The sequence below is a fragment of the Aspergillus multicolor genome (genome assembly GCF_047715735.1).
Source record: "Aspergillus multicolor strain CBS 133.54 unplaced genomic scaffold BDW74scaffold_36, whole genome shotgun sequence".
Lineage (NCBI taxonomy): Eukaryota > Fungi > Ascomycota > Eurotiomycetes > Eurotiales > Aspergillaceae > Aspergillus > Aspergillus multicolor.
This window is the reverse complement of record NW_027395987.1, coordinates 240255-262898: the sequence shown is the minus strand read 5'-3', so window position 1 is coordinate 262898 and position 22644 is coordinate 240255. Positions and strand designations below refer to the sequence as shown.

General features: G+C 51.1%; 5 protein-coding genes across 5 annotated transcripts; 4 read left to right on the top strand and 1 right to left on the bottom strand.

Annotated features, from left to right (window-relative positions):
• Nucleotides 1-150: 150 nt before the first annotated feature.
• BDW74DRAFT_170681 (uncharacterized protein) lies at nucleotides 151-1711 on the top strand (the record flags this gene model as incomplete). Its single annotated transcript, XM_073727203.1, has 6 exons — nucleotides 151-237; nucleotides 301-471; nucleotides 536-676; nucleotides 745-825; nucleotides 893-1346; nucleotides 1410-1711. The coding sequence occupies 6 exons, from the start codon at nucleotides 151-153 to the stop codon at nucleotides 1709-1711; spliced, it is 1236 nt and encodes a 411-aa protein (XP_073579450.1).
• A 228-nt stretch (nucleotides 1712-1939) lies between these two features.
• Nucleotides 1940-4411, top strand: BDW74DRAFT_161432 (uncharacterized protein). The gene is made up of 6 exons (XM_073725786.1): nucleotides 1940-2123; nucleotides 2174-2286; nucleotides 2342-2418; nucleotides 2507-3114; nucleotides 3211-3956; nucleotides 4016-4411. The coding sequence occupies exons 1-6, from the start codon at nucleotides 2052-2054 to the stop codon at nucleotides 4290-4292; spliced, it is 1893 nt and encodes a 630-aa protein (XP_073579449.1). The 5' UTR covers nucleotides 1940-2051; the 3' UTR covers nucleotides 4293-4411.
• Nucleotides 4412-7225: 2814 nt separating this feature from the next.
• On the top strand, nucleotides 7226-14840 carry BDW74DRAFT_161430 (protein kinase RIM15). Its single transcript, XM_073725785.1, has 3 exons — nucleotides 7226-8534; nucleotides 8590-10027; nucleotides 10079-14840. The coding sequence occupies exons 1-3, from the start codon at nucleotides 7971-7973 to the stop codon at nucleotides 14176-14178; spliced, it is 6102 nt and encodes a 2033-aa protein (XP_073579448.1). The 5' UTR covers nucleotides 7226-7970; the 3' UTR covers nucleotides 14179-14840.
• A 513-nt stretch (nucleotides 14841-15353) lies between these two features.
• BDW74DRAFT_161429 (Mechanosensitive ion channel family) lies at nucleotides 15354-18846 on the bottom strand. The gene is made up of 2 exons (XM_073725784.1): nucleotides 17996-18846; nucleotides 15354-17937 (listed from the first exon to the last, which is right to left on the bottom strand). Exons 1-2 carry the CDS (start codon nucleotides 18644-18646, stop codon nucleotides 15742-15744), a joined length of 2847 nt encoding a protein of 948 aa, XP_073579447.1. The 5' UTR covers nucleotides 18647-18846; the 3' UTR covers nucleotides 15354-15741.
• Nucleotides 18847-20926: 2080 nt separating this feature from the next.
• On the top strand, nucleotides 20927-22566 carry BDW74DRAFT_182553 (tubulin alpha chain; the record flags this gene model as incomplete). The annotated part of the gene is made up of 5 exons (XM_073730291.1): nucleotides 20927-21205; nucleotides 21260-21347; nucleotides 21403-21474; nucleotides 21525-22028; nucleotides 22097-22566. 5 exons carry the CDS (start codon nucleotides 20927-20929, stop codon nucleotides 22564-22566), a joined length of 1413 nt encoding a protein of 470 aa, XP_073579446.1.
• Nucleotides 22567-22644: the final 78 nt, after the last annotated feature.

Genomic DNA, 22644 nt, shown 5'->3' with positions numbered 1-22644 from the left:
CCGATGGTGGTTTGGCCGGCCCTGTCGGGATCCATCATGGGGACATATAAGGCAAACGCGTCCGGCATCAAATGTCGAACGGTAAACATTCCTTTCAAGATTCGATACTCAGAGCCTTTTACATTACAGTTTTAACATACTTGCCTAGAAATGCCTCTGAAAGTGATCGTTGTTGGTGCAGGCCTCGGAGGTCTAGGCGCCGCTATAGCTCTAAACCGCGCAGGACATCAGGTGCAGGTAATCACCCTTGGGGCCCGTACTTTGCAAGTTGGTCTTTGGTTCCTTGCTAAGATTGATCAGGTCTTTGAAAAGTCTAGCTTCCTCAATGAAGTCGGTGCGGCTATTCACGTGGCGCCTAATGCCACTCGCATCCTGAAAGCCTGGCAATGCAACCTAGACTTACTTCAACCTGTCCAATGCGAGACACTGCAGGTCTGGGATGCAATGGGGAACCACGTGCGCACTCCTGTAGTAAGTACCTTCCGCAAATCATCAATTTGCCATCGCCACAATCATAAATTGATGAACACCATAGGTTACGGAGGAGCATCAGCGTGCCTTGGAGGTAGACGATGAATGGCTACTGACCCATAGGGTAGACTTGCACAATGCTTTGCGCGCCACGGCCGACCAAAAGATTGACGGCCGCAAGATCGAGATTCGATTGTCGTCGCGCGTGAAGTCAGTGGCAAGTATCCCGTGTCCCAGTATCCTCTCAGGACTAACCCTCGCCAACGCTCGCAGGATGCAGAGGCCGGTGAAGCTGTACTTGATGATGGAACAAAGTACGTGGCCGACCTGATCGTGGCTGCCGACGGCGTCCATGTAAGTTGTCCATTACGCCATTACAACATATAAGCTTTTCACTGATAGCACTGGTTAATCTTTACAGTCTCGCTCAGTCCATGCCATCGCAGGGACAGAGGGAGGCAGCGTACAAACCGGTCAAAACTGTTACCGGTTCTTGGTACCCGTCGAAAAAATGCAAGACAACCCACTTACGGCCAAGCTTCTTGCGAAAATAAATCTGAACGGTGTACATGTCTTCGCGACACAGGATCGACGTTTGGTGATGTACCCCTGCCGCAAAGGCAAGTTGCTGAATGTAGCGGGGATCTATCCGTCCACGTCCGAGACGGACACACCCGGTGACGCCGCATGGCACAATGCAGGAAGTGTAGACCAGTTGCTCGATACATTCAGCGGATTTAGCGAGGAACTCCAGGCGATGTGTCGCTTGGCCGAGGATGTCAAGCTATGGAGTCTGGCGTCTCGCGATCCGGCGCCTGTTTTTGTCCAAGGAAAGCTCGCAATGATTGGCGACGCTGCACACCCAATGCTACCACGTAAGTTCTTCGTTTCGGCACACTTCTCCTGGGTTGATGCTGACGAGCTTTGTACACGTACAGATCAGGGCCAGGGCGCGGCGCAGGCTTTTGAGGATGCTGCAGCTCTTGCCGGCGTAATGACCGCGGACACGACCGTGGAGCAGATCCCGCAGCGTCTGGGGCTCTACAATAAGCTCCGATACAGGCACGCAGTCACTGTCATGATGATGTCAAGAACCAACGATGAGCGGCGGGCGGAGATGCTGGATGACCTCCGTCGTTATGTCCCCGACGCGGAGGTTCCAAAGGACATGTTCAGCTACACCTGGCCATCGGAGCCCATCAAGGAATCCGCACAGCTGGTAGAAGCTGCTATGGCGTAAGGAACCAGACCCACAAGTCGCGGAGCAGAGCATAGACTATAGATATAGACAGGGAAAATAGACAATGGTGAGATGTTCGAGTGGACCACGGACTGAGCGAACCACGGAAGGCAGAGGCCAGATTAAGTAAGCGGAAGCTCCGGGGCCGGAACAGAGTCCATTCCGCGCCTAATAGGAAGCAGGTGATGGCCCCCCAACCCAGTTTCGGGTCCATCCATAGTTGCCCCTGTGTGCTGGACACAATGCTTTCCCATAGTCTCATCCTTCTTTTGGTCTCCGCAAGCCCGGAGCGGATGTTTCGTTGTTGTCCTGTCGTTAAGCGAGGCAAGCTGCCTTAAGAATGCAAACCCCGGTGCCACCCCATGCTGCGGCCCGCAGATTCACAGCCTGCGACGTGTGTTACAAGAAGAAAGTAGGTCCCTATTTCCATTTGTGGGCCTTGGTCTGGTCTAATGAAAGTAGATTAAATGTGATGGCGCGCTGCCACAATGTAATTGGTGCCTCCATCAAGGGCTGGAGTGTACGTACGCGAGGCCGAATCGGCGCAGGGTCACAAAACAAGCTCAGACCAGCCGGTGTGGTCCCCTTCTATGGCTTTGTGGCGGTTACCCCTTACTCATGTAGCTATAGGACTGCATTGAAGCCTGTCGGCTTGCTGGAGCGTATACGGCGGCTTGATGAGCGCAGGGCAGATGCCATGGCTGGTGGTAAGTCCTTCGGTTGTCTCTTCGTTTTCACTCTATGTACTGTCAACACAACTGGCCGCTTGATTAACTGCTACTGAGTAATCTGCAGAAAGATCTGGCTCCTTAGCCAGGGCGTCTTGCCAATCAGCGGCCTTGACACCGTGTCCTAGGATAATACACTTTGCCGGTTGGGAGATCTTGAATATCAATGTTGCTCAAGCTGGTGTGCCGGACCTGCTTCCAGAAGGTCTGCATTGGATCAAGTCACGGACTGGTGTTGTCATCTCTCTACCAACTACCAGCCATGCTCCCTGGGAGAAGCCTCTTTCATCCATGAACGAATCGGGCCTGTCGGCTATTGGCACAATCCTTGAGCTGCCCAAGAAACCAGTTCTGAAACAATACTTAGACGTATACTTGTCATCTCACATGTACAAGATCTTCCCAGTCATTGAATCGTCCCTCTTCTCCTCAACGATACGAACCGCATATCAACCGAGAGGCCTTGGGCCCCGTATCCCAAATCCCAGCGCACGAGCATGCGTATTTGCCTTCATGGCGTTTGTCTCTTGCTTGGGTCAGTTGAATACCTGCAATAATACCCCACGGCCTTCTCCCACTCCATGCAGAGAGTACATCACCCAGGCGCAAATACTCTTGCCCGCTATTATTCAAGAGCCACTCAATATGGACGCGTTACAAACGGCTCTTATACTGGTATGTTCTCCCTTGTGCTGGTCTCAGCAACCCTCAACTCGTGCTCATCAATATCTTGTTCCCCAGTGCTGACTAGCCTTTCGTCCATCGCTCTAGGCAGTCATCAGCTCTCTCTCCGGCGAAGTACAGACGGCAGTATACCGCCTATCCGTTGCCGCGCGTTTTATCATAGCTTCCGGGGCGCACACAATGACAGATGGGGTGGCTCCTACTAACACTCCAGACTTCACTGTGAAACGACATCTTCGCACTCTTTTTTGGTTTTGTTACGCCCTTGATAAAGACCTCGCGCTTCGCACAGGCCAAGCCCATGTCCTCAAAGATGACGATTGCGCCCTTGACCTCCCACCAGCCTACAATGAACACCTCCACTCTTGCCTCGATCACTCCCCTGGGACTGACCCCGACATCATTGGTCCGATCTTCCCCGTTGAACTGCGTCTGAGCATGATCAAATCCCGAGCGTTTACAGTCCTATACTCGCATAATGGTCTCCGCAAGTCGGACACCGACCTCATACGGTCAATCCGCGAACTCGATGAAGAGCTCGAGCACTGGAGATCATCTCTGCCCTCGCACCTTCGACCGCAGCTGTCGTTTGCACCAAAACATGACAAGCCGAAGAACACCTTCCTGATAATCACCCACATGAACTACTATTCCTGCGTCAATCTGATCCACCTCGCCAGCAGCCGATGCAGCGCCTGGCGCTCGCCTTCAACGGAGGGAGGCGCGCTTATACATAGGTTGCAGTCAAGCCTCGTACTCGCCGTTGAAGCCAGTCGCTCATTACTCCTCTTCCTAGAGGACTCTGAGTTCAGAGTTGATACAGGGAGCTTTTGGTAAGGATTAGGTCTTGTATATCGTTATCTTGTCTACAGAATCTCTGACTGTTAGATAGGACTCTGATCTTTCATACCATGTCTGCGGTCATTACGATCTTTTGCAACCTACTTGAGAACCCTGCTGCGGAGAGTGCCGAAAGCGATATGCAGCTTCTCGTTCTAGCTGAACAAACAACCGCACGACTATTCTTACGACGAGATACACCAATGGATCGGGTTATCGATTTGCAGCCCATTAGTGACTTCATATCCCGCTTACGAGAGCATGCTAACCGGGCGATACTTGGGGAATCACACATGGATGGGCGTTGGCAGATGCCGCCGGCGGAATAGGATGTTGCGAACTACGATGGTCCTCCGCGATAGCGTTTTCTGTTCCAATTGGGGGTTTAGGTTTACACTTGATAGAGGACAATTTCTTGGGATAATGCTTAGACATGATACTTGGACTAGCACAATATACGTGCAACTTTCCTTGTGAATCTATTAGTCCCTCTGACTTCTCTGCATCGATACACAGGCCACCCATATAACTACGCCGAATGCTGAAAGACACCATGCAACTACAGGAACCATAATGCCCCACCACGAAGCTTTCACCCGCCGCTCGGATGATAGATCGGCGTAGATCATCTTAGTGGGATGTTTCGCCTCTTCGAAGCCTCTGATCAGAGAAACCACAAGGGAAACGCGACTGCCCATGCGTTTATCTTGTCTACTAATGATATGAGGTTGTCTTATAGAGTGTGAGGCTATGACTGTGATTTAGTATCAGCCATGTCGCTAATTTGCTACAAACCAAAGCCCAGACTGATCTAGCGCGGCCCGGAAGGAGGAAGGTTGTGCAAGGACAATGCAACGGATAATTTACGCCGGTTGCTCCGTCGAGGACTCGAGGTAGGGCTCAGTCGCGCCGCGCCTACGCCACAAACTCGTGCACCCCTCAATTTGCTCGGTTCGCGAGACTGGCCGAGGGGTGTCATGGCGGGTAGGGTAGCACTGCTCCCTACGTAAATGCCGGACCCCTTGCGCTCGATGCCCGTAGAAGGAGACGGGCTGTGGATTCGCAGGGTCTTCGAGGCACCGACGTAGATCGCATGGTCATACGCAATGCGCTGCAGATAATGATTATAGTGAGGTTCTTGAGCCCAAGTATCGAGGAGGTGGTAGTGGCTGCTCTTTGTCCAGAAGTACTAGTGGCGTGCCGCGTGCTTGGTACTTCTGGAGAGCAAGGTTCGCGGTCGGAATGCAAATGCAATCCCCGCAAACTCTACTCTGCGCGCCGATGAGCGTGGAATGGATGCGCGAGTGTCGGAAATGCTTTCCGCTGTGATTCAGAAATTCAATGGGGCCATGGACGCAGGTGCGGTAAACCTACATAGGTAGATCAGCAGTTTCCAGCTCATGTAGAATATAGGTGACACAGCTCGGCGGTGTGATTGATTTTTGCGTTGCTGATTGTGCGAACTCTCGAGTCCTGGCATCCAGGGTAAGAATGTAGTCTATCCTGCGCTGGCATGGAAAACCATAACGTAAAGGGAACTCGGATCTTTACTGGCTTGGGACTTGGAATCCGGCCTGCAGCGGCCATACACGGCAGTTGAGAACTTGAAAATTGAGGTATCAACCAATAGATGCCCAAAAGAAAGCATCCGTGACACTTGAGAAATCTCGTGGAGGGCTAAAGGATCAGAATTGGACTGTGCTCAGCCGGGGACCCCAGGTCAATTCGAAACTTGATTGCGGTCGTCGTCCATTCGGCGATCCTCTCCACTCTACCCCGCAGTTTCCGGCATCCTCAGAGTTAGACCCTTAGTTTGGGAGTAGTCTTCTTTCCAGAACGCTACCATGCGGTTTCTCTGGTCCTTGTCAAAGACGTTAATCTATCGGCAGATCCTTCGACGCGCGTATATTGTATTTCATCACCGGACGCATCGCTTAGCTGGTTTGGCCATTGATGAGAGTTCATGCCAATGTATCTCACGGACGGTGTACTTCGGTGTACACAGGTGCAAAGCCGACTCATTATGGAATCATAAGTGTTTGAGGATGACCCTTACGGAAGTGATAAACATTCCCGATGGAGTACCGATGGTCTTTTGGACTTCCGCTTAATCATTAGTGTACAAAACTAATGCAACTATTAGAGCACTTTCGAAGTCGTTTCGAGTTTTGGAGTAATGCCTCGAGCGAACTTTTAGGATGGGAGATAAGAGATAGCCAGTATAGCCCCTAGACGAAGAATTCGTCTAGAATCAAGCAGCTTTGCCCACTGCACGATAATGTCATCGGCCCCAGTAGCCTCCGATTCTTAATCCGCCCGGTAACCCTGGGTGATGACATCGCCGGAGAGAAAAGAGTCAAGTGAGAAGGCTGCCCTTTGGGTCTGGACGCAGCCACCCATGGACCAGCGAAGCACCTGATACTGTTACCAACCTGTAGCCAGTAAAGTGGCGCTCACTGATCCAATAAGATATCTCAAACCAGGCTGCCTACAACACTGCATGCGTGTATGCAATACCAGTGACTCTTATAGAAATCGATATTGGACAACCCACGATGGCACCTGAAGGACAGGTAGGACAAAAGGCTTCATTCACGACCGATAAGCGTCGATATCGAATAGCACGTACAGCTGGATAGCAGGATCAACGGCTTCATACGTGGCGTCGGGCCGTCCACGGCGTGTCGAGGTCGATTGTTCTGGGTCAACCGGCGATAGCAGGGAGGATGACTATCTCGACGACCGCCATCCTATATCCATGGATATAATATTCATATCCTTCATCCTTGACGATGATGACATTAATCTCGGCAGCGTCTTGGAGTCAGCAGTGGACTGTCTATTACGAATAGTCAAGACGAGGCCTCGAACAACGTGCCGTCTCATATTCCAGCAGGACGTAGAAAGCATAGTTGACGCTAATGATGCTAGGAGGACCGGGATTCTGACGAATGACGGACTTTCTGGTGACCCACATCAACGGAAACTGGCCGAGTAAACAGCAATGGTGACTCGGTTTCATCCACATTCTCGGCGGAGTCAAAAAGGCAAATGAGCCAGATCCATTTCTGCAGGATATATTGTCACCTTCTTCCGCGATACGGCCTAGGACTGAGGAATGAATGGCGTCTGTTTGTGGCGTCTTAGATTCTCCCGTAGGTGTGGAGCAGACGGTGATCATACGGTAGAACGATCGGACCCGTACTTCCTACTGGGACGAGTCAATTAGTTTCATCACCGCAACCTATATCGCTCTCGAGATACCGGGGCCTGCTATATCTCAGAGAACATAGCTTGTCAGGTCGACCAATTGACTGGGAATTGAGATTGCAAGGCAGTGAATGTTTTGGCAATTGCACGTGATCATCCCGACCGTTTATCCGCTAGTGTCTTAGTCAGGCCGCAACCTCGTGTTATTGGTCAGGCATCGTCAGAGCACTCGCTCTGCTTCTTGACTTTCAGTCCGTTATTCTCTGGGCACTTTCTATCTATCGTCCACTTATCCCGGTCTTCAATAAATTTCTCTCCTTCCTGGATATCTTGTTTTGACACTCGGACGACCATTCAACCCCCCATTCCGGCTCAGACCTTAACTGGTGTGGATCATCCCGTCTTCGCGTTGACTGTCGCGCCATTCAAATCCCCCGCATAACCGCTCTCTCACGCTGTTTCAAGTCTCGACGTCCTCTTACGTGATCCGTCGCTTCCTTTCGGAGCCCTTTTCGGATCGAGAAGTGACCACGACTTTGGCTGTTATATCTGCAATCCTGACCGGTTCCCCTGTCGCGGTAGGGCTACTTGTGCTCTTCACCACTCCCCGCGATTCCGCCATGGCCGGTTAATGCAGCGAATGAGTCCATAGCCAACCAACAAGGGCGCCCGCGCTGCCCTGCAGACGGTTCTGCTTGAATCCTATATTGAAATCGCCGGATATTTCATCGTTTCACTTCTTCTCACTCCTCCGACGGGGTCCTGTTCCCTCCTTTCGGCGGTATCGTCTCGCCAGCATGGCGGACAATGGCACGGAAAATGCACAGTATCTTACACCCCCGGCCGTGAATGCCCTACGGCAGGAGGCCCGGAGTGTCGACCCGAAGAATCTCCCTACGATGCGAACCTTGAGCAGTGATAATATGCGGGAGGAACGGGAAAATCTGAGGGAAGCAGCGGAGCAAACACTGAATGTCATCGTCGATCTGGACTTGGAAGGCCGTGTCAAATGGGTTAGTCCGTCCTGGAAACAGGTCGTGGGCACGGCTCCAGAGACGATAGAGCGACGGTTGATCTCGGATGTTTTGATGGAGAACAAAAGTGCTTTCTGTGACGCGATAGAATCTCTCAAAGAGGACGACTCCCGCAGTCGCTTTATTCGCGTCTCAGTGCAGTTGGGCCCTGATTCGGTACTGAAGTACTCGCCTGAACCTCAGCCCCTGAAGAGGGAGCAGACAGATGGAGCGGACAGTGTGAGTGAAGAGCCTTTGTCCGAGGCTGAGGCGCGTGGCCCAGACATTCTGAACTTGGAAGGGCAGGGTATTATGGTTTATGACCGTACGGCCGAAGGAGTCGCTCACGTACGTTTTGTGTGGTATATTGGGACTATAATGAAACTGACATGATTTCGAACAGACTATGTGGATGTTACGCCCATTTTCCAAGCCAAGAGAAGTTACCATCGATTTGCCTTCCTCATTGGTAGAGTCGTTAGGCGTCGGAGCGGAGGTCTTAGCAAACTACCTAACGGTCCTAGCGGAGGCCGCTGCCAACGAGCCGGATCAATCAAAACACCCCGCCCCAGAGCCTGTTTTGTGTCGTATTTGTGAGCGTCAAATAACGCCTTGGTGGTTCGAAAAGCATTCAGACCTTTGTCTCCAAGAACACCAAGCAGAGATGGACGTTCAGATCGCCCAGGAGAATCTCAATGAGCACCGTCATGCCATTGTAAGAGTGCTTGATGCGCTGGAGGCAAGGCAGGGTAGGCCAGCTAATTCCCGCGATGGTGGCTCGCCTACCTTGTCTCAACCAGAGTATAAAGGTCTACCGATCGGGCCTTCGCCCATCGCCTCAGTGCCTTCTTCAGGGTCGGCATCTACCACTAGCTCTGCTCCTGCTACTCCTCCTAGGTCGAGGGACCAATCTGTCTCAGGCGCTGGTCATGCACGCGCACGTTCTTTCGCAGTACGGCGTCCGCTAGCTCGAGTGGTCGAACTGATCCTTGATCTTTGTGATACGGCACTAGAAATTAACATGCCGGTTCTCCGAGAGTCTCGTGGCGACAACGGCGACGAATTTCGAACCATGTCACCGCAATCGGAGTCCCGAATTTCTCAAGTACTTCAATGGCATTCACCGAGTTCGAATACTCTGGAGCAGGAGCAAGGTCTCGCTGCACTATGCATGGATACGGAGCAAGTGGCCAGGTCAAAGGTTGATGCGGTTGTTCGTCATCGCCGAATTGTTGAATACGCGGAGAGAATCCGCATTGAGTATACAGTGCTGGTGGAAGAATGTATCGCGGCAGCACTGAGGAAAGCTGAACGTATCGCCGCCGGTCAGCTCAGCGACTCAAGCTCATCTGACGATGAGACGCCTCCGGAAGATTCAGTTTCTGACGCAGTTGCTTCCTCGGCTCCCGTCTTCTCGCGACATACTGCTTCTGAGCCTGAGCTACCTCCGCCAGTCTCGGCTTTAACAATGTCGATGCGCAACGCACAGGACCGTTTCCAATCGAGTCATTCCTCTGAGGGAAAGTCATCTGTCGCAGTTTCTACCGGTCCATCTAGTCCGATGGAATGCCCCACTCCTCGTTCACACAGAAGTGTCGCCGGGTTGCTTGGGACTTCCCAACCCTCCCGTCGTGGGCTGTCATTAGCTGATATTGATTCAGGAGACCAAAGTGATAGCAGCATCGTTTCTTCCTCGATCACTGGAGCTATGCGAACTGATTCTCCTTCGTCCGATCGAAGCCTGGAACGTAAGCGCAGAAGCCTGGTGCTTCCTGGGCTGTCCAGCTCCCCTCGGCGACAGCATTCCCCGGCCAGGCCGTCTGGCCCTCACTCACCACTACGTATGCCTAAGCCGCGTCTTTCTACTGGGGCCGAGAGCTTATCATCTCCAGTCGTATCGCCCTCGACCAACCTAGGCGAATTAGCCCTTCATCATTATCGGCACCACCGCCGCCAATCGTCAACTACATCATCCGACTTGCCTAGACCACCTGTTTCGCCTCATTTGACAACCGCCAGCCAACCTCAGCCGCGGCCGGTACCTCCATCCATCAAAGACTTTGAAATCATCAAGCCGATCAGCAAGGGTGCGTTTGGCAGTGTCTACCTCTCTAAGAAAAAGACTACTGGGGAATACTATGCCATTAAGGTGCTCAAGAAGGCCGACATGGTTGCCAAGAATCAGGTTACTAATGTCAAAGCCGAGCGGGCGATCATGATGTGGCAAGGGGAAAGTGATTTTGTCGCTAAGCTCTACTGGACCTTCTCCAGTAAGGACTACCTCTACCTGGTCATGGAGTATCTGAACGGGGGCGACTGTGCTTCGCTTGTCAAGATCCTAGGTGGATTGCCTGAGGATTGGGCAAAGAAGTACATTGCTGAAGTTGTTCTAGGCGTGGAGCATCTTCACAGCCGTGGCATCGTGCATCGTGACCTTAAACCAGATAACCTACTGATTGACCAAAAGGGTCATCTCAAGTTGACGGACTTTGGGCTTTCTCGCATGGGACTAGTTGGTCGTCAAAAACGTGTTTTAAAGAGCATGAACGAACAATCGGCGGATATGATAAAGCAAGGCTCATTCCCTAGGGCTACATCCATCGCCTCGTCTCGATCTGCTTCGTTTGATTTCCAGGGTAGTGGCTCACCGGGATCTACTCCATTGATCACACCAGATGTGGCAGGAAGCATGCCCCAGCCGTCTTACTTCAATCTCAACCAAAGCGGACTCAGTCGACAAACCTCCCGTCGAGCATCTGGATATCGCAGTGACAGTGGAGGTAGCGAGAATTTAAATGCGATCTTTCGCACACTGTCTTTGAACGAAGCGGAAGAAGCTCCTGGTGCTATTCCCATTCCTCCACCGCCTCCTTCTGACAGTGCACATGAGGAGGAACGCCAGAGCGAGCCAGGAGAATCTCCCTATCTACATCCACTTCAGCCGACACACAGCAATGTATCGACGGGTACTCCCCCTCAGCAGACCATGATACCTCCTTTGATGGCGCTGTTTGATCCTGAAGATCACAACAGACGGTTCGTGGGTACACCGGACTACCTAGCACCCGAGACGATCAATGGTGTTGGTCAGGACGAAATGAGTGATTGGTGGTCTTTGGGCTGTATCATGTTTGAATTCCTTTTCGGCTACCCCCCTTTCAACGCGGCCACCCCGGATGAGGTGTTTGAAAACATACTTAATCGAAGAATTAATTGGCCTGACGAGATTGAAGAACTGGCATCACCTGAAGCCATTGATCTCATGAACAAGCTCATGGCCATCAATCCCCGGGAGCGAATAGGCGCAAACTTAGAAGAAAGATTCCCCAGCGGCGGGGCAGAGATCCGGAGCCATACTTGGTTCTCAGATATTCATTGGGATACTCTTCTAGAGGATAAGGCCCAGTTTGTCCCCAATCTAGAAAACCCTGAAGACACTGAATATTTTGACACCCGTGGTGCCACACTCCAGGCCTTTACTGAAGAAGAAGAGAGCTCCCCTCAACCTCCTGTCACAACGGGCTCTTACATCGATAGACCGCATGATGCACTCTACAAAGTTCGCACTCAGGTCAACTCGATCAAACGACCTTTAATGCCTCTGCATATCCCTCCACACGTTCGGGAGTCCAGGAGTAGAAGACTCAGTGAGCCTTCATTGGCGGATGACTTTGGAAATTTTGCTTTCAAGAACCTTCCCATGCTGGAGAAAGCCAACAAGGATGTGATCCAGAAGCTACGGCAGGAAGCGTTGCAAGCACAACAACGCCAGTCTAGCAACGCAGGCTCTCATCCGCCGCCGCAGAACCAGGGTCAATCCCAGGCACCAGGGCCAGCCCCACCATCTTCTGGACCATCACTGGATGGGAGTCCGATGCCAATGTCCCTTCAGCGGACGATGTCTCAATCGAAGGGAAACAATAGACCTGCCTCTCCGTCCACTCTCAGTCAGGCCAACTCGTCACCAAGCCGCCCCTCGCAGCCTTCCTCTCCTCTTCTGGTGCAGTTTAGCACAGGTCATAATCACGAACGCAGAAAGACCTCAGGATCGTCTTCGACAACTGCGTCTCATCAATCTAGTGGCTCTTTCCAGCCTACCTCTGCAGATCAGACTCGCGTGGCAAACAGCAATAAATTTGGCTCTGCTTCATCGTCTCCCATCAAGCCGAATCGAGGTGGAACACATTCTCCCGATAAAACCATTCCGAGTCCCCATCGCCAAGGCAGTGTTCCGACAACAAGAACGCGGTCTCAAACTATCGGATCACAGGATGGTGGCGAACTATCTTCCTCACTCGCTAGAGAAACCTATGTTGCTGGCCACCACAAGCGCCGAAGCCAACTGTTCGATGTCTCGCCCTCCTCCTCGGATAACGAGGACCCACGTACGAAAGCCTTACTCAAGGTGCAGCGGCGCCGCCAGAGCTCAAGACGAATGTCTCAGATTAACTTTGCTGATGGACCCTTTTTCCGACCTTTGGACATACTTATTTGTGAGGACCATCCAATTTCGCGCCTAGTCATGGAGCGTCTGTTTGAACGACTCCGATGCCGTACCATTACAGTTGCGAATGGGGCAGAAGCGGTGCGCTATGCGCTTAGTGAAGTGCAATTCGATATTATCATGACTGAGTACAAACTTCCGCAAGTCAATGGAGCCGACGTTGCCCGAATGGTTCGAGAAACTCGCAGCGCCAATCGTCATACGCCCATAATTGCGGTTACCAGTTATCTGAAAGATCTTCCGGAGACACACCATTTCGACTCGCTTATTGAAAAACCACCAACGCTAACGAAGCTGACCGAGGTGCTCTGTAAGTTCTGTCAGTGGAAGCCGCCGCCTAAAGACTACAACCCGTCGGCGTTTGCTGCTCGCCATACGCCTCCTGCCCAAACGGAGCACAGTCCAAGCTCAACGGTATCATCAGGGTATGCACTTGTGCCGTCTAGCTCTTATCGTGGGTCTAGTCGTGAGGAATCTATCGGCAGTAGCTATTTCGGCGATTTGGATTCCATCAAGGCTGAAGAAGTTCCCGTCATTGTAAGCCGACAAACAGATGACTGGACCCACAGCTCAGGGGGCTTGGGAATAACCCGATCTGAGGATTCGGCTACTGGACAAGGAGGTACGGAGTCGAATCACGAGGCTCAGAGCACTACGGTGCCGTTCCCCGGCTTGCTTCATGCCCCCTCAAGTCCACCCACGTTAAGTCCTTCGGGTATGCTCACTCCGCGAAAACAGCGCTCTAGTGAGGCCATCCGAGCCAAGAGAGAGTCACTCGAGCGCAAACGCTACGAGTGTGCGGAGTCTGGTGATGATGAAGACGAAGAGCTTGGCAACCTGCCAGCGAGGACGCAAAGCCCGAGAAATCGCACAAGTCGACCTGGCTCTAAACTTGGCATCGAGATGATGAGAACTAACAGCCGAGGCAGCGTTATCAGCACCAACGAGGATCCACTCAAGAGAGATAAAGAAGTCGGAGAACGAAGCACGAGTGGTGATTCTGATGATGCAGATGAACATAGGCGTGGTAAGATCCGGTCTGGCCGCAGCTCGCTGGAAAGCAAATTCAAGGAGCTCAACATTCCCGAAGAAGCTATTTTGGCATCCATCGAAGATGAGCTAAGCCCAAGAAATTCTCCATCTCCTCTAGCTCTAGCCTCACGGTCGATACTTTTGACACCTGATGCTAAGCCACCGTTCTCTCGGTACATTACGGAAATCTACAAAAGGGCGGACAGTCGCGCGAACTCTGAATCTCCTAAAAGCGGACATATAACTCCCCCAGTCGTCTTCCCCGGTCGCTCTCAGAATTCCGATGAACCGTACCCGAGTACACCCCCAATTATCTTGTCAGATGATACTCTCGACGCGAGTCCAGATAAATCGTCGAGTCTAACTCCCATTCCGGACTCTGATGCTACGCCTCGGCCTATGCATACGCCGTGCCCACATCCGGATACAGAAAAGACCCCTCGACCAGGAAGGTAGAGGAAGAGATAGAATTCATGTCTATGTCTTTCTAGATACCCTAGAATTGCTGGAGCGTCGTGCGTTCACCTTTGCTTCATTCAGCGATAGTGTCTCAACCCACATTCGTCTTTCTTCATGTCATACTTTATACATTACACGCCCCTTTTATGCCCACATTGACGACTTGTTTCTTTTTTACCATTGTTTCTGTCCACTCACCATTTTGTCAAAATATGGTTCCTTTCCATCTGTTCAGGCTTAAGCGGGTGTTTGGGCGCGATAATCCCCTTTGTCAATATTAACCCACCAGGGTGTTCGAGCTGCGCATGCATTCTTTTGATTTTATTTTCTTTGTGTGTTTTTCTCTCTCGGAAAGTTTCTCTCTCCTGTCTGTCTGCCTAGGTATATTCTTATTTCACTCCGCTTCGAGACTTTTTTTTCGTTTGTATCTATCTATTTTCCAGGCTCACCTTGGGTGATTGGCATTGAGCATCTGGAATTTCTTTCTCCAGACCAACCCTGGCCAAGGCAAATAGCACTTCGAGACTGTCGTATGTATGTTTTACCTTTTCAGATCCAATTTATGTCTTATCGGACCCTGGATTGTGCTCTTGTGATTTAGATACAATTCGTTCGGGTTCTTGCTAGATAGCTATAAAGGATCGAGTTTTTTGATGCCATTAACGAATTCAAGTACGATACATACATCAAGACCAAATATGATAATTAACGCATGTCTTGTTTAATAGAAAAGGTCCGGGTTGTGGGGTGACGCAAGCGCTCTGGAAATATGTATAGCGGGAAGTCTTGAGTGGAGCCAGGGCACATATTTTTATCTGAGGAACGCTAAGGGTTAGGAGAATATGAATCAGAAGATGATAGATGCCTGGAAAAGTAGCCAGTTACCAAGGTCACGATGCTGTTCATTACATACCGGAGAGGTTGCTAGTCTACGTAGTTGTCAACATCTATGAGATGTCTGGAGTGCCTTTTATATGGGCAAAGGCAGACCCCCTACTATATACACTGATGACCCGACAATTTGGCACAAATTGCTTGTGAGATGGATTCTTTCAGCGCGTTTTGATCTGCGTAGCCTTTCCGCCGAGCCTGATATATTACGATCGAATGCTTGGTTCTGGTTGAAAACTAATCGCATACTAAGGTAGGAGTTATGTTGAAAGGATCGTAGAGGAATGTATATAAGAAGTATAGAATTATGTATGATCAACTGTATGTGCGCAAGATTTATGTAAATAAAAAATATGTAGCTTGGAGCTGAGATAGACAGAAAAAGGTAGACAGACAGGTAGATATCAAGCGAGTAAGGAAGGTATCAGGTAGCCGCCGTAGTATGGTGTATCAAGCAAAGGAGCGCTTCAGGCGAGTGAATCAAGGAAGTAGATGCTGAGATGCATGTATGCCTGGAGAGATAGAAGGAAGTTAAAGGGAAGTTAGATGGAAATATGTATGAGGAAGAAAGAGAATCATAGTGAGAGGCGATGGGAGATGAGGGCAGGATGAAGAATGTAAATCAGGGACAGTCTAAATTTTATCAGATGACGATCATAGGGCATCAGTTCATAGCCTCTTCTCGTCAGGATGGTAGGAAGGCGAAACAGGACGGATCGCGGCCGCTGAGGAAGAACCTTGTTCTGAGGAACGGCCTTGCTCTGAAGAGCGACCTTGCTCCATCAGGTCTTCCTGTCGACTGCTGCGGGAGTTTGCTCGATGACGGAAGAATCGATTGCGGCTGATAGAGGAAAGACTGTGTCCGCCTTGAGAATCGGTGGAGTGCCGACCCTCGTGAGAATTACTCGGCACACCGAGATTGGTACGAGAGTTTGAGGTTTGCTGGCGGGAGAGTTCTGTGCTCCGCCGTTCAGCCTCTTCCTCCTGGATTCGGCGCTCTGCAATCACCTGTCGTACAGCAGCTTCGTTGGCAGGACTGCGCGCTTCGAAGACATCACCCATGATGTCGTTGGTGGCGACGTCCCGCATGCCAAGTGAGAAGTCTACGTGCTTCCGAGAGGAGATGGACACGCCGCGAGCTCTGGCGTTGGCCGTAGTCATACCCTTGCGAAGAATCGAGGGACGGCGGATAGAGGGACCGTGGCCAGGTAGGTGGTGCTCGTCGCCACTCAACGGGGTGGGTGGTGGATGTGAACTGTCATCGTTGGCTGGGTGAGCAGCGTCTTGAGCCTGGTAGGGTGGAGGATAACCAGCAACGTGATAAGGAATATCAACACTGGCACCCTGGAGGTTCATGCGAGGTCCTTCAATGCCAATCTCTTGCAACGCAACCATGAGCATGCAAATGAACTTGTTTCGACGTTGAAGACGAAGACCTTCATTCTGCCAGTTGGACTTGTAGAAAAAGACGACGTTGAGAGTGACGGAGAAGTTCTCAGTGACTGCTCGTAGCTCGGTCAAAATGTTCATCTGGAACTCACGGCGCTCACTCCGTACAAATTCGAGTAGACGTTGGCGAAGCGCATCCATCTGCTCTAAAGTAGTGCCATACTTGATAACGATGGGGACAGCCTCCGCAAGTGCTCCGGATCTTCGCTGATTGAGAACGAACAAGGTATTCAGATAGCTGTTGGGCGCTTGGACGATGTGACCCTGCATCTTTTTGAACTCGGTATAGAGAAGCGAAATTTGCTTGACGTAGTAATCGTCACCCAGACCGGCATCACCCGAGTTACCGTAGATAGTAACACGGTCACCAACATCGAAGGGATGCTTGACGAAGACGAAAACGACAGATTGAAGGAATTCCTGGGCCGTAGCGGAGAAGAGCCAAGACAGGGCAAGAATACTGGAACCGGCTGATGTAAGAACACCAGCAGCAGAAGTTGAGATGAGAGTGAGGAACACAATGATGGCCACAACAGCAACAAAGAACTCAAAGACGTTGCCGAGCCTAGAAACGACCGAGTCAAGATCCTTCAGAGACGCAGTGATGGCCTTGCGTTCTCGACCGATTTCCACACAGACTGCCTCCAACTCCTCCATAGAAATATCGCCGTTCATATCCTTGTCGAACATGCTAAAGGCTGCCTCGGCTTCATCATTATCGTCAAAAGCCTCTTTGAGGTCACCCGGAAATACAGTATCAAAGCCTTCACGGACGAAGGTGCGGTAGAGGCGTCGTGCCAGAGTCTGACAGCCGGCCGTTGTCCGCAATAGAGCGATAACGACCTGAGAAGGATGACTGCTGCTGTTGACCTTCCGACCAGTGAAGTCCGCCGCAACCGCTCCAGCAACGTCTCCGACTTTGCTCAAAGCACCAAGAGCAATGCCTCTGGCTTTTCCTGCGTAATGCAAAGGGGTCTTAGTCCCACTTCCAGATTTATCCTGCTTCTCTTCGAAAGCTTCGTCGGTCTCAGTGATCCTGTCCCGAGAAAAGGCGTACAACTTGGTGAGACTGCCAATCTGAAACTTGTTAATCTCAATCCGGTCAGAGTATGTTCGCTTGTGGAAGCTCATGGCAATTAGCTGAAGGAGAAACTTTTCGACAAGATTCAGGATGGTCCAGACGAATATCGAGATAATGATCTTGTTGAGAGTGTTCTCCCAGCTTCGGGTGCGGTTATTGCCGTCAACATGATGGTTCTTCATGGTAGGCAAGAAAGAAATCTCTACACCGAGCCACCAGAGGAAGAGGGTGACAGGCAACTCTAGCTGTATGGCGACATCGCGCCATTTCTTCGAACTGTTGGTGAAGATACTAGCGATTATGTTGACAGGAGTAGGCAAAAGTTTGGCAACAATCTGACCACACTCGTTAGTCTCTGTACCTAAAGATGTGACTAGGGAGTGTGCAACATACTCTTCCAGCCCATAGCGTCAACCAAACAATTTCCAACCAGACAGAGAACCACAGTAACTCAACACCACCCACACTTGCATCTGGGAAGGCCAATGCGCCGACTAAGAGGGGAATGAGCAGTATCAAAACAAGAGGCACAATATAAGTGAAATAACGGACAATGAAGCTGGACTCGTGAACTCGCTTGATGAACTTGGAAACACCAGTAGAGGGATTCTCAGGTGGATTGTAGACGGCAGCCTTCTCATGCAGTGGATTCGTGGCTTCGTCAAATTCATCAACATCTTCTGCTCGCCGTGAACGAGAGTGACTCAAGGAGTGGACATCGCCGCTTCGAGCATCCTTCTCAGTTCCATGAGTCGAACGCGAGGCGACTCGTTCGGCTTCAAGTACTGCTAAATCATCCTCAAGTCGCATAGCCTGCTCGCGTGCTGCGGAGGGCGATCGACTGGTTTTGTCGAAGTCTTGAAAGGTGGTATCAACCTGGAGATGTCCCCCATGCTGGAATCGGTGAGCCCCATCGTGGAATCGCGAGCTGTCATGGACGTAGGTGTCTTCGTCAATGGTCGGCGAAGAATCACTGTCTGACCTCGGTCTTCTGTCCGGCTGCGAATATGACGGTTCAGGTATCTCGTGTACAGGCGTCGACATGGCGGCACCAGGCCAGACGGGCCGATTAAAGGTAGTGGGGGGAGGAGCTGTCTATCAAATTCAAATGAAAGCGACTGATCCTGATTAGTGTTGTGAAGATATGAAAAGTGTGAGACTAGGGAATGGAAGAAGAGGGAATGGAAGAAGAGGGAATGGAAGAAGAGGGAATGGAAGAAGAGGGAATGGAAGAAGAGGGAATGGAAGAAGAGGGAACAGAGAGCAGGAGAAAGCAATGGACAAGAGGGTGAGGATGGAAGGTGAATAAAGCAAAATACAGAGCAGATGATGTAGGGGAGAAGCAGAAGAAAAGATTGACAGACAGCGCAGCGCAAAGCACAGAGGCGAGACAAACGGAGATGAGGGTGGGGAAGCTCCCGGGACTGTGGCTCCTATACTTACTCGCTGCTAGGGTCCTGCCGTCCTCTGTCTCGTCTATGTATCCCTTCATTGATTGCACAGTATATTCAACTCGAAAACAAGAGACGATGAAGGGCAGTGTATTGAGAAACTGCTTGACGATGTTCACGCTCAGATGGAATGATAATGGGACTCGAGAACGGGAGTGCGAGGCTACGAGCGAGTTACCGAAGATCGAGGCGAGAAGCCCCGATCGCCATTAGGAGGTGAAGCACTGGCCCAGTTTAATCTGGTGGGGACAAGGCCGAGATTTTCAGTTCTGGAACATTTGATATTATTTGATGGCCATTGCTATAGGTAGCTCGGACTTGATATTCCATGGAATTGATGTTTCGATTGGTCTCGCTATCCCAGCTTCCGGTTGTTCTAGTGTCTGACTCGGCCCGTACGTACGACGTCCTGTGCACCGCGCATGCAGTTCCTCTGGCCGTTCTGACCACCGACGTAATGCTGCCGCGATCTCGAGCCAATCGTACAGTCTATCTCAAACGGGTCGATACGCGGCGCCTCAGAAAACGGGGTTGGTGGCGACACGCCAAGAACGCCACTCCAGGCACTCCCGGCTCTTCGCGACTGTTTGGCCTTTTCTTGCTCTCGTCAAGTCGTACGCAATGCAGGAACTGCGTGGCTTATAAAATGGTATCGAAGTCGTCATCCAACATCGCTGATTCCCTCTTGGTTTGTCATGGCCCGGTGAAGGGCGAAGAAATCGAGGTGGGAACTTAGGTATAAGCTCGGGCTTGGCAAAAACCTTTGCATAATTTAGCCGATGGAGCTAGCGCGGTATAACCCACTGCACAACTTCACAAGTCTTGTGCACAGCGCACTAACGCCTTAAAAGATCCACACTATGAGGGTCCTGACTCAGTCCCTGAGCCGTGGGATGAGCCATCTGCGTCTGCTTTCTGAATACACTGGGCTCTGTGCAGTGATCTATACGTACCTTGTTGATTGGTTGCCATACATAATGGCATAGAATATTCCCCTTTAAGAACTTCTATTTACTAGTGTAAGTAGGAGAGTCTCTTAGATAATCCAAGCTTTTTCTGAGTTTTAAGAAGATGGGTATCTTATGGACAGTGGTTGCACGCGTGATCAGAGTCCCTACTACATGTTGAAATGCCTGTATAATAATAATATGGAAGAGCGGTATCTGATTTCCGGTTTCATGACTCAGTTACATGATGATCTTGATGTTGTCTACTCCAGAGTAGTTCGTTATGGGGTCCTACGCATTGATAACATAGCGCTACCAATAACCATACCTCGGATAGAGTCCCACATTCCACGGTTGATCGCACGTGGTGGAGTCAGCTCGATACAGTTCAAACTTCAAAGTTCAAAGATAGATAGAAGTCTTGAGAGAGTATGATAAAACAATCTATCTAAGTACGTGGATAAGACGCTCCATATCTGCTTTATGGCTGAGATGAAAGAACAGCCACAGTAGCGTGATGATTGGCGGTGCAATCATTGCTTTTTGAGGCTAGTGAGGACGAACGCCTTCTACGGCGATCCCGGCCCTCTCTTCCTTCTCCTCCTTGCCATCTTCCCATCAACAACACCTTGCTCCAACCCTTCCCCTTATCTAATTGACGATCATCTGGGATTTCTTGTCGCTTTAGATCTTATTAATATCTCCAGCTTACCATCCACGATGCGCGGCGAGGTACGAACGATTTCCCTACTGCTTTATTTACCTTTGGTTTCCCCCGCACTACGCGTTGGGAGCCCCTCCCCTGAACACTTCAAATGGGCAGATAAGCACTTCTTTGCCGACCTCTGCGCATCGCGATCAATCGCACTTTTGCTTTTTCTTGGGGTTATATGAATTTTTGTTTCTAATTGTGCGTCAGATTTGCCATGTCCATATCGGCCAAGCTGGTACTCAGCTGGGTAACAGCGCTTGGGAGTTGTAAGTCCTCACCGCTTTTTGGAGAAATCAACAACACGGCAAGGGCTCATCATCTCTTTGTCTTGATTATTAGGTATCTCCTTGAGCACGGCCTTGGCGCGGATGGACGTCTGGACCCCGAGAAGGGTGAGGAAATCAACGCGGGCGGTTCTTTCGAGACCTTCTTCACCGAGACGGGAAGCGGCAAATACGTTCCCCGGTCTATCTTTGTTGATTTGGACCCATCGGTAGGGAATTCCAGACCCCAAAGACCGAAAGTATGTTGGCTGATGCTATGGTAGCCGATTGACGAGATCCGGACCGGAACTTACCGTCAGCTCTTTCACCCCGAGCAGCTGATTAGCGGCAAAGAGGATGCCGCCAACAATTGTATGCTTCGAGACCGGACCGAGATATGAAAATGTCACTAATGAATTTGCCACAGACGCTCGTGGCCATTACACGGTTGGAAAAGAGCTCGTTGAGACTGTTGTGGACCGGCTCCGCCGGCTTTCTGGTAGGGTTTGAACTTTGATCAGCATCAAGGACATATACTGACCCCATCAGACAACTGCAACTCCCTTCAGGGATTCCTGGTCTTCCACTCATTTGGCGGCGGTACTGGTTCTGGTTTCGGCGCCCTTTTGCTCGAGCGTCTGTCCACCGAATACGGCAAGAAGTCCAAGCTGGAATTCGCTGTGTATCCAGCCCCCCTTGTGTCCACCGCCGTCGTGGAGCCTTACAATGCTGTCTTGTCCACCCACAGCACGATTGAGAACTCCGACTGCACCTTTTTGGTTGATAATGAGGCTGTTTATGATATCTGCCGTCGCAACCTGGACATTCCTCGCCCCGGCTACGAGCACCTCAACCGCTTGATTGCTCAGGTTGTTAGTTCTATCACCTCCAGTCTTCGCTTCGACGGTGCCCTGAACGTGGATCTGAATGAGTTCCAAACCAACTTGGTACCATTCCCTCGTATTCACTACCCCTTGATCTCCTATGCGCCTGTCATCTCAAGCAACCGCAGCTCCCACGAGAGCTTCAAGGTTCAGGATCTCACCCTCCAATGTACGTCTCCCCTTGGCTCCATCTTTTGTCCGCCTCCAGCATCGAGATGTTATGACTGACGCTTTTAGGTGCCGAGCCCAACAACCAAATGGTTGTTTGCGACCCCCGTAACGGCAAATACATGGCCGTGGCTCTTTTGTACCGCGGTGACTGCGTGCCACGTGACTGCACTCAGGCTATTGCGTCGCTTAAGGCCAAGGCTTCATTCAACCTGGTTGAATGGTGCCCTACCGGTTTCAAGCTTGGAATCAACTACCAAAAGCCTGCGCGTGTCCCCGGAAGCGAACTCGCCCCTGTGGACCGTTCCGTCAGCATGCTCTCTAACACGACCGCCATTTCTGAAGCATGGAGCCGTCTCGACCACAAGTTCGACCTCATGTACTCCAAACGCGCATTCGTGCACTGGTATGTGGGTGAGGGTATGGAGGAAGGTGAATTTTCCGAGGCCCGTGAGGACTTGGCCGCCCTGGAGAAGGACTACGAGGAGGTTGCCGGGGACAGTCTTGACGCGGAGGGTGACGAGGAAGCCGAGTATTAATCGACGAGCGCCCCTCGCCCTAGCTTGGCTGGTTCAATTCTTGGTATGGCTGATGTCTCTGCGAAGGTTTAGTGTGTA

Bases quoted from the DNA above. Each gene is read 5' to 3' on its own strand.
- BDW74DRAFT_161432 (XM_073725786.1), top strand. From the start codon at position 2,052: ATGCAAACCCCGGTGCCACCCCATGCTGCGGCCCGCAGATTCACAGCC. The intron at 2,287-2,341 runs GTGTGGTCCCCT...ATGTAGCTATAG, and splicing joins AAACAAGCTCAGACCAGCCG to GACTGCATTGAAGCCTGTCG. The intron at 2,419-2,506 runs GTAAGTCCTTCG...AGTAATCTGCAG, and splicing joins GGCAGATGCCATGGCTGGTG to AAAGATCTGGCTCCTTAGCC.
- BDW74DRAFT_161430 (XM_073725785.1), top strand. From the start codon at position 7,971: ATGGCGGACAATGGCACGGAAAATGCACAGTATCTTACACCCCCGGCC. The intron at 8,535-8,589 runs GTACGTTTTGTG...GATTTCGAACAG, and splicing joins CGGCCGAAGGAGTCGCTCAC to ACTATGTGGATGTTACGCCC. The intron at 10,028-10,078 runs GTATGCCTAAGC...TATCATCTCCAG, and splicing joins TGGCCCTCACTCACCACTAC to TCGTATCGCCCTCGACCAAC.
- BDW74DRAFT_161429 (XM_073725784.1), bottom strand. From the start codon at position 18,646: ATGTCGACGCCTGTACACGAGATACCTGAACCGTCATATTCGCAGCCG. The intron at 17,938-17,995 runs GTATGTTGCACA...GAGTGTGGTCAG, and splicing joins TGACGCTATGGGCTGGAAGA to ATTGTTGCCAAACTTTTGCC.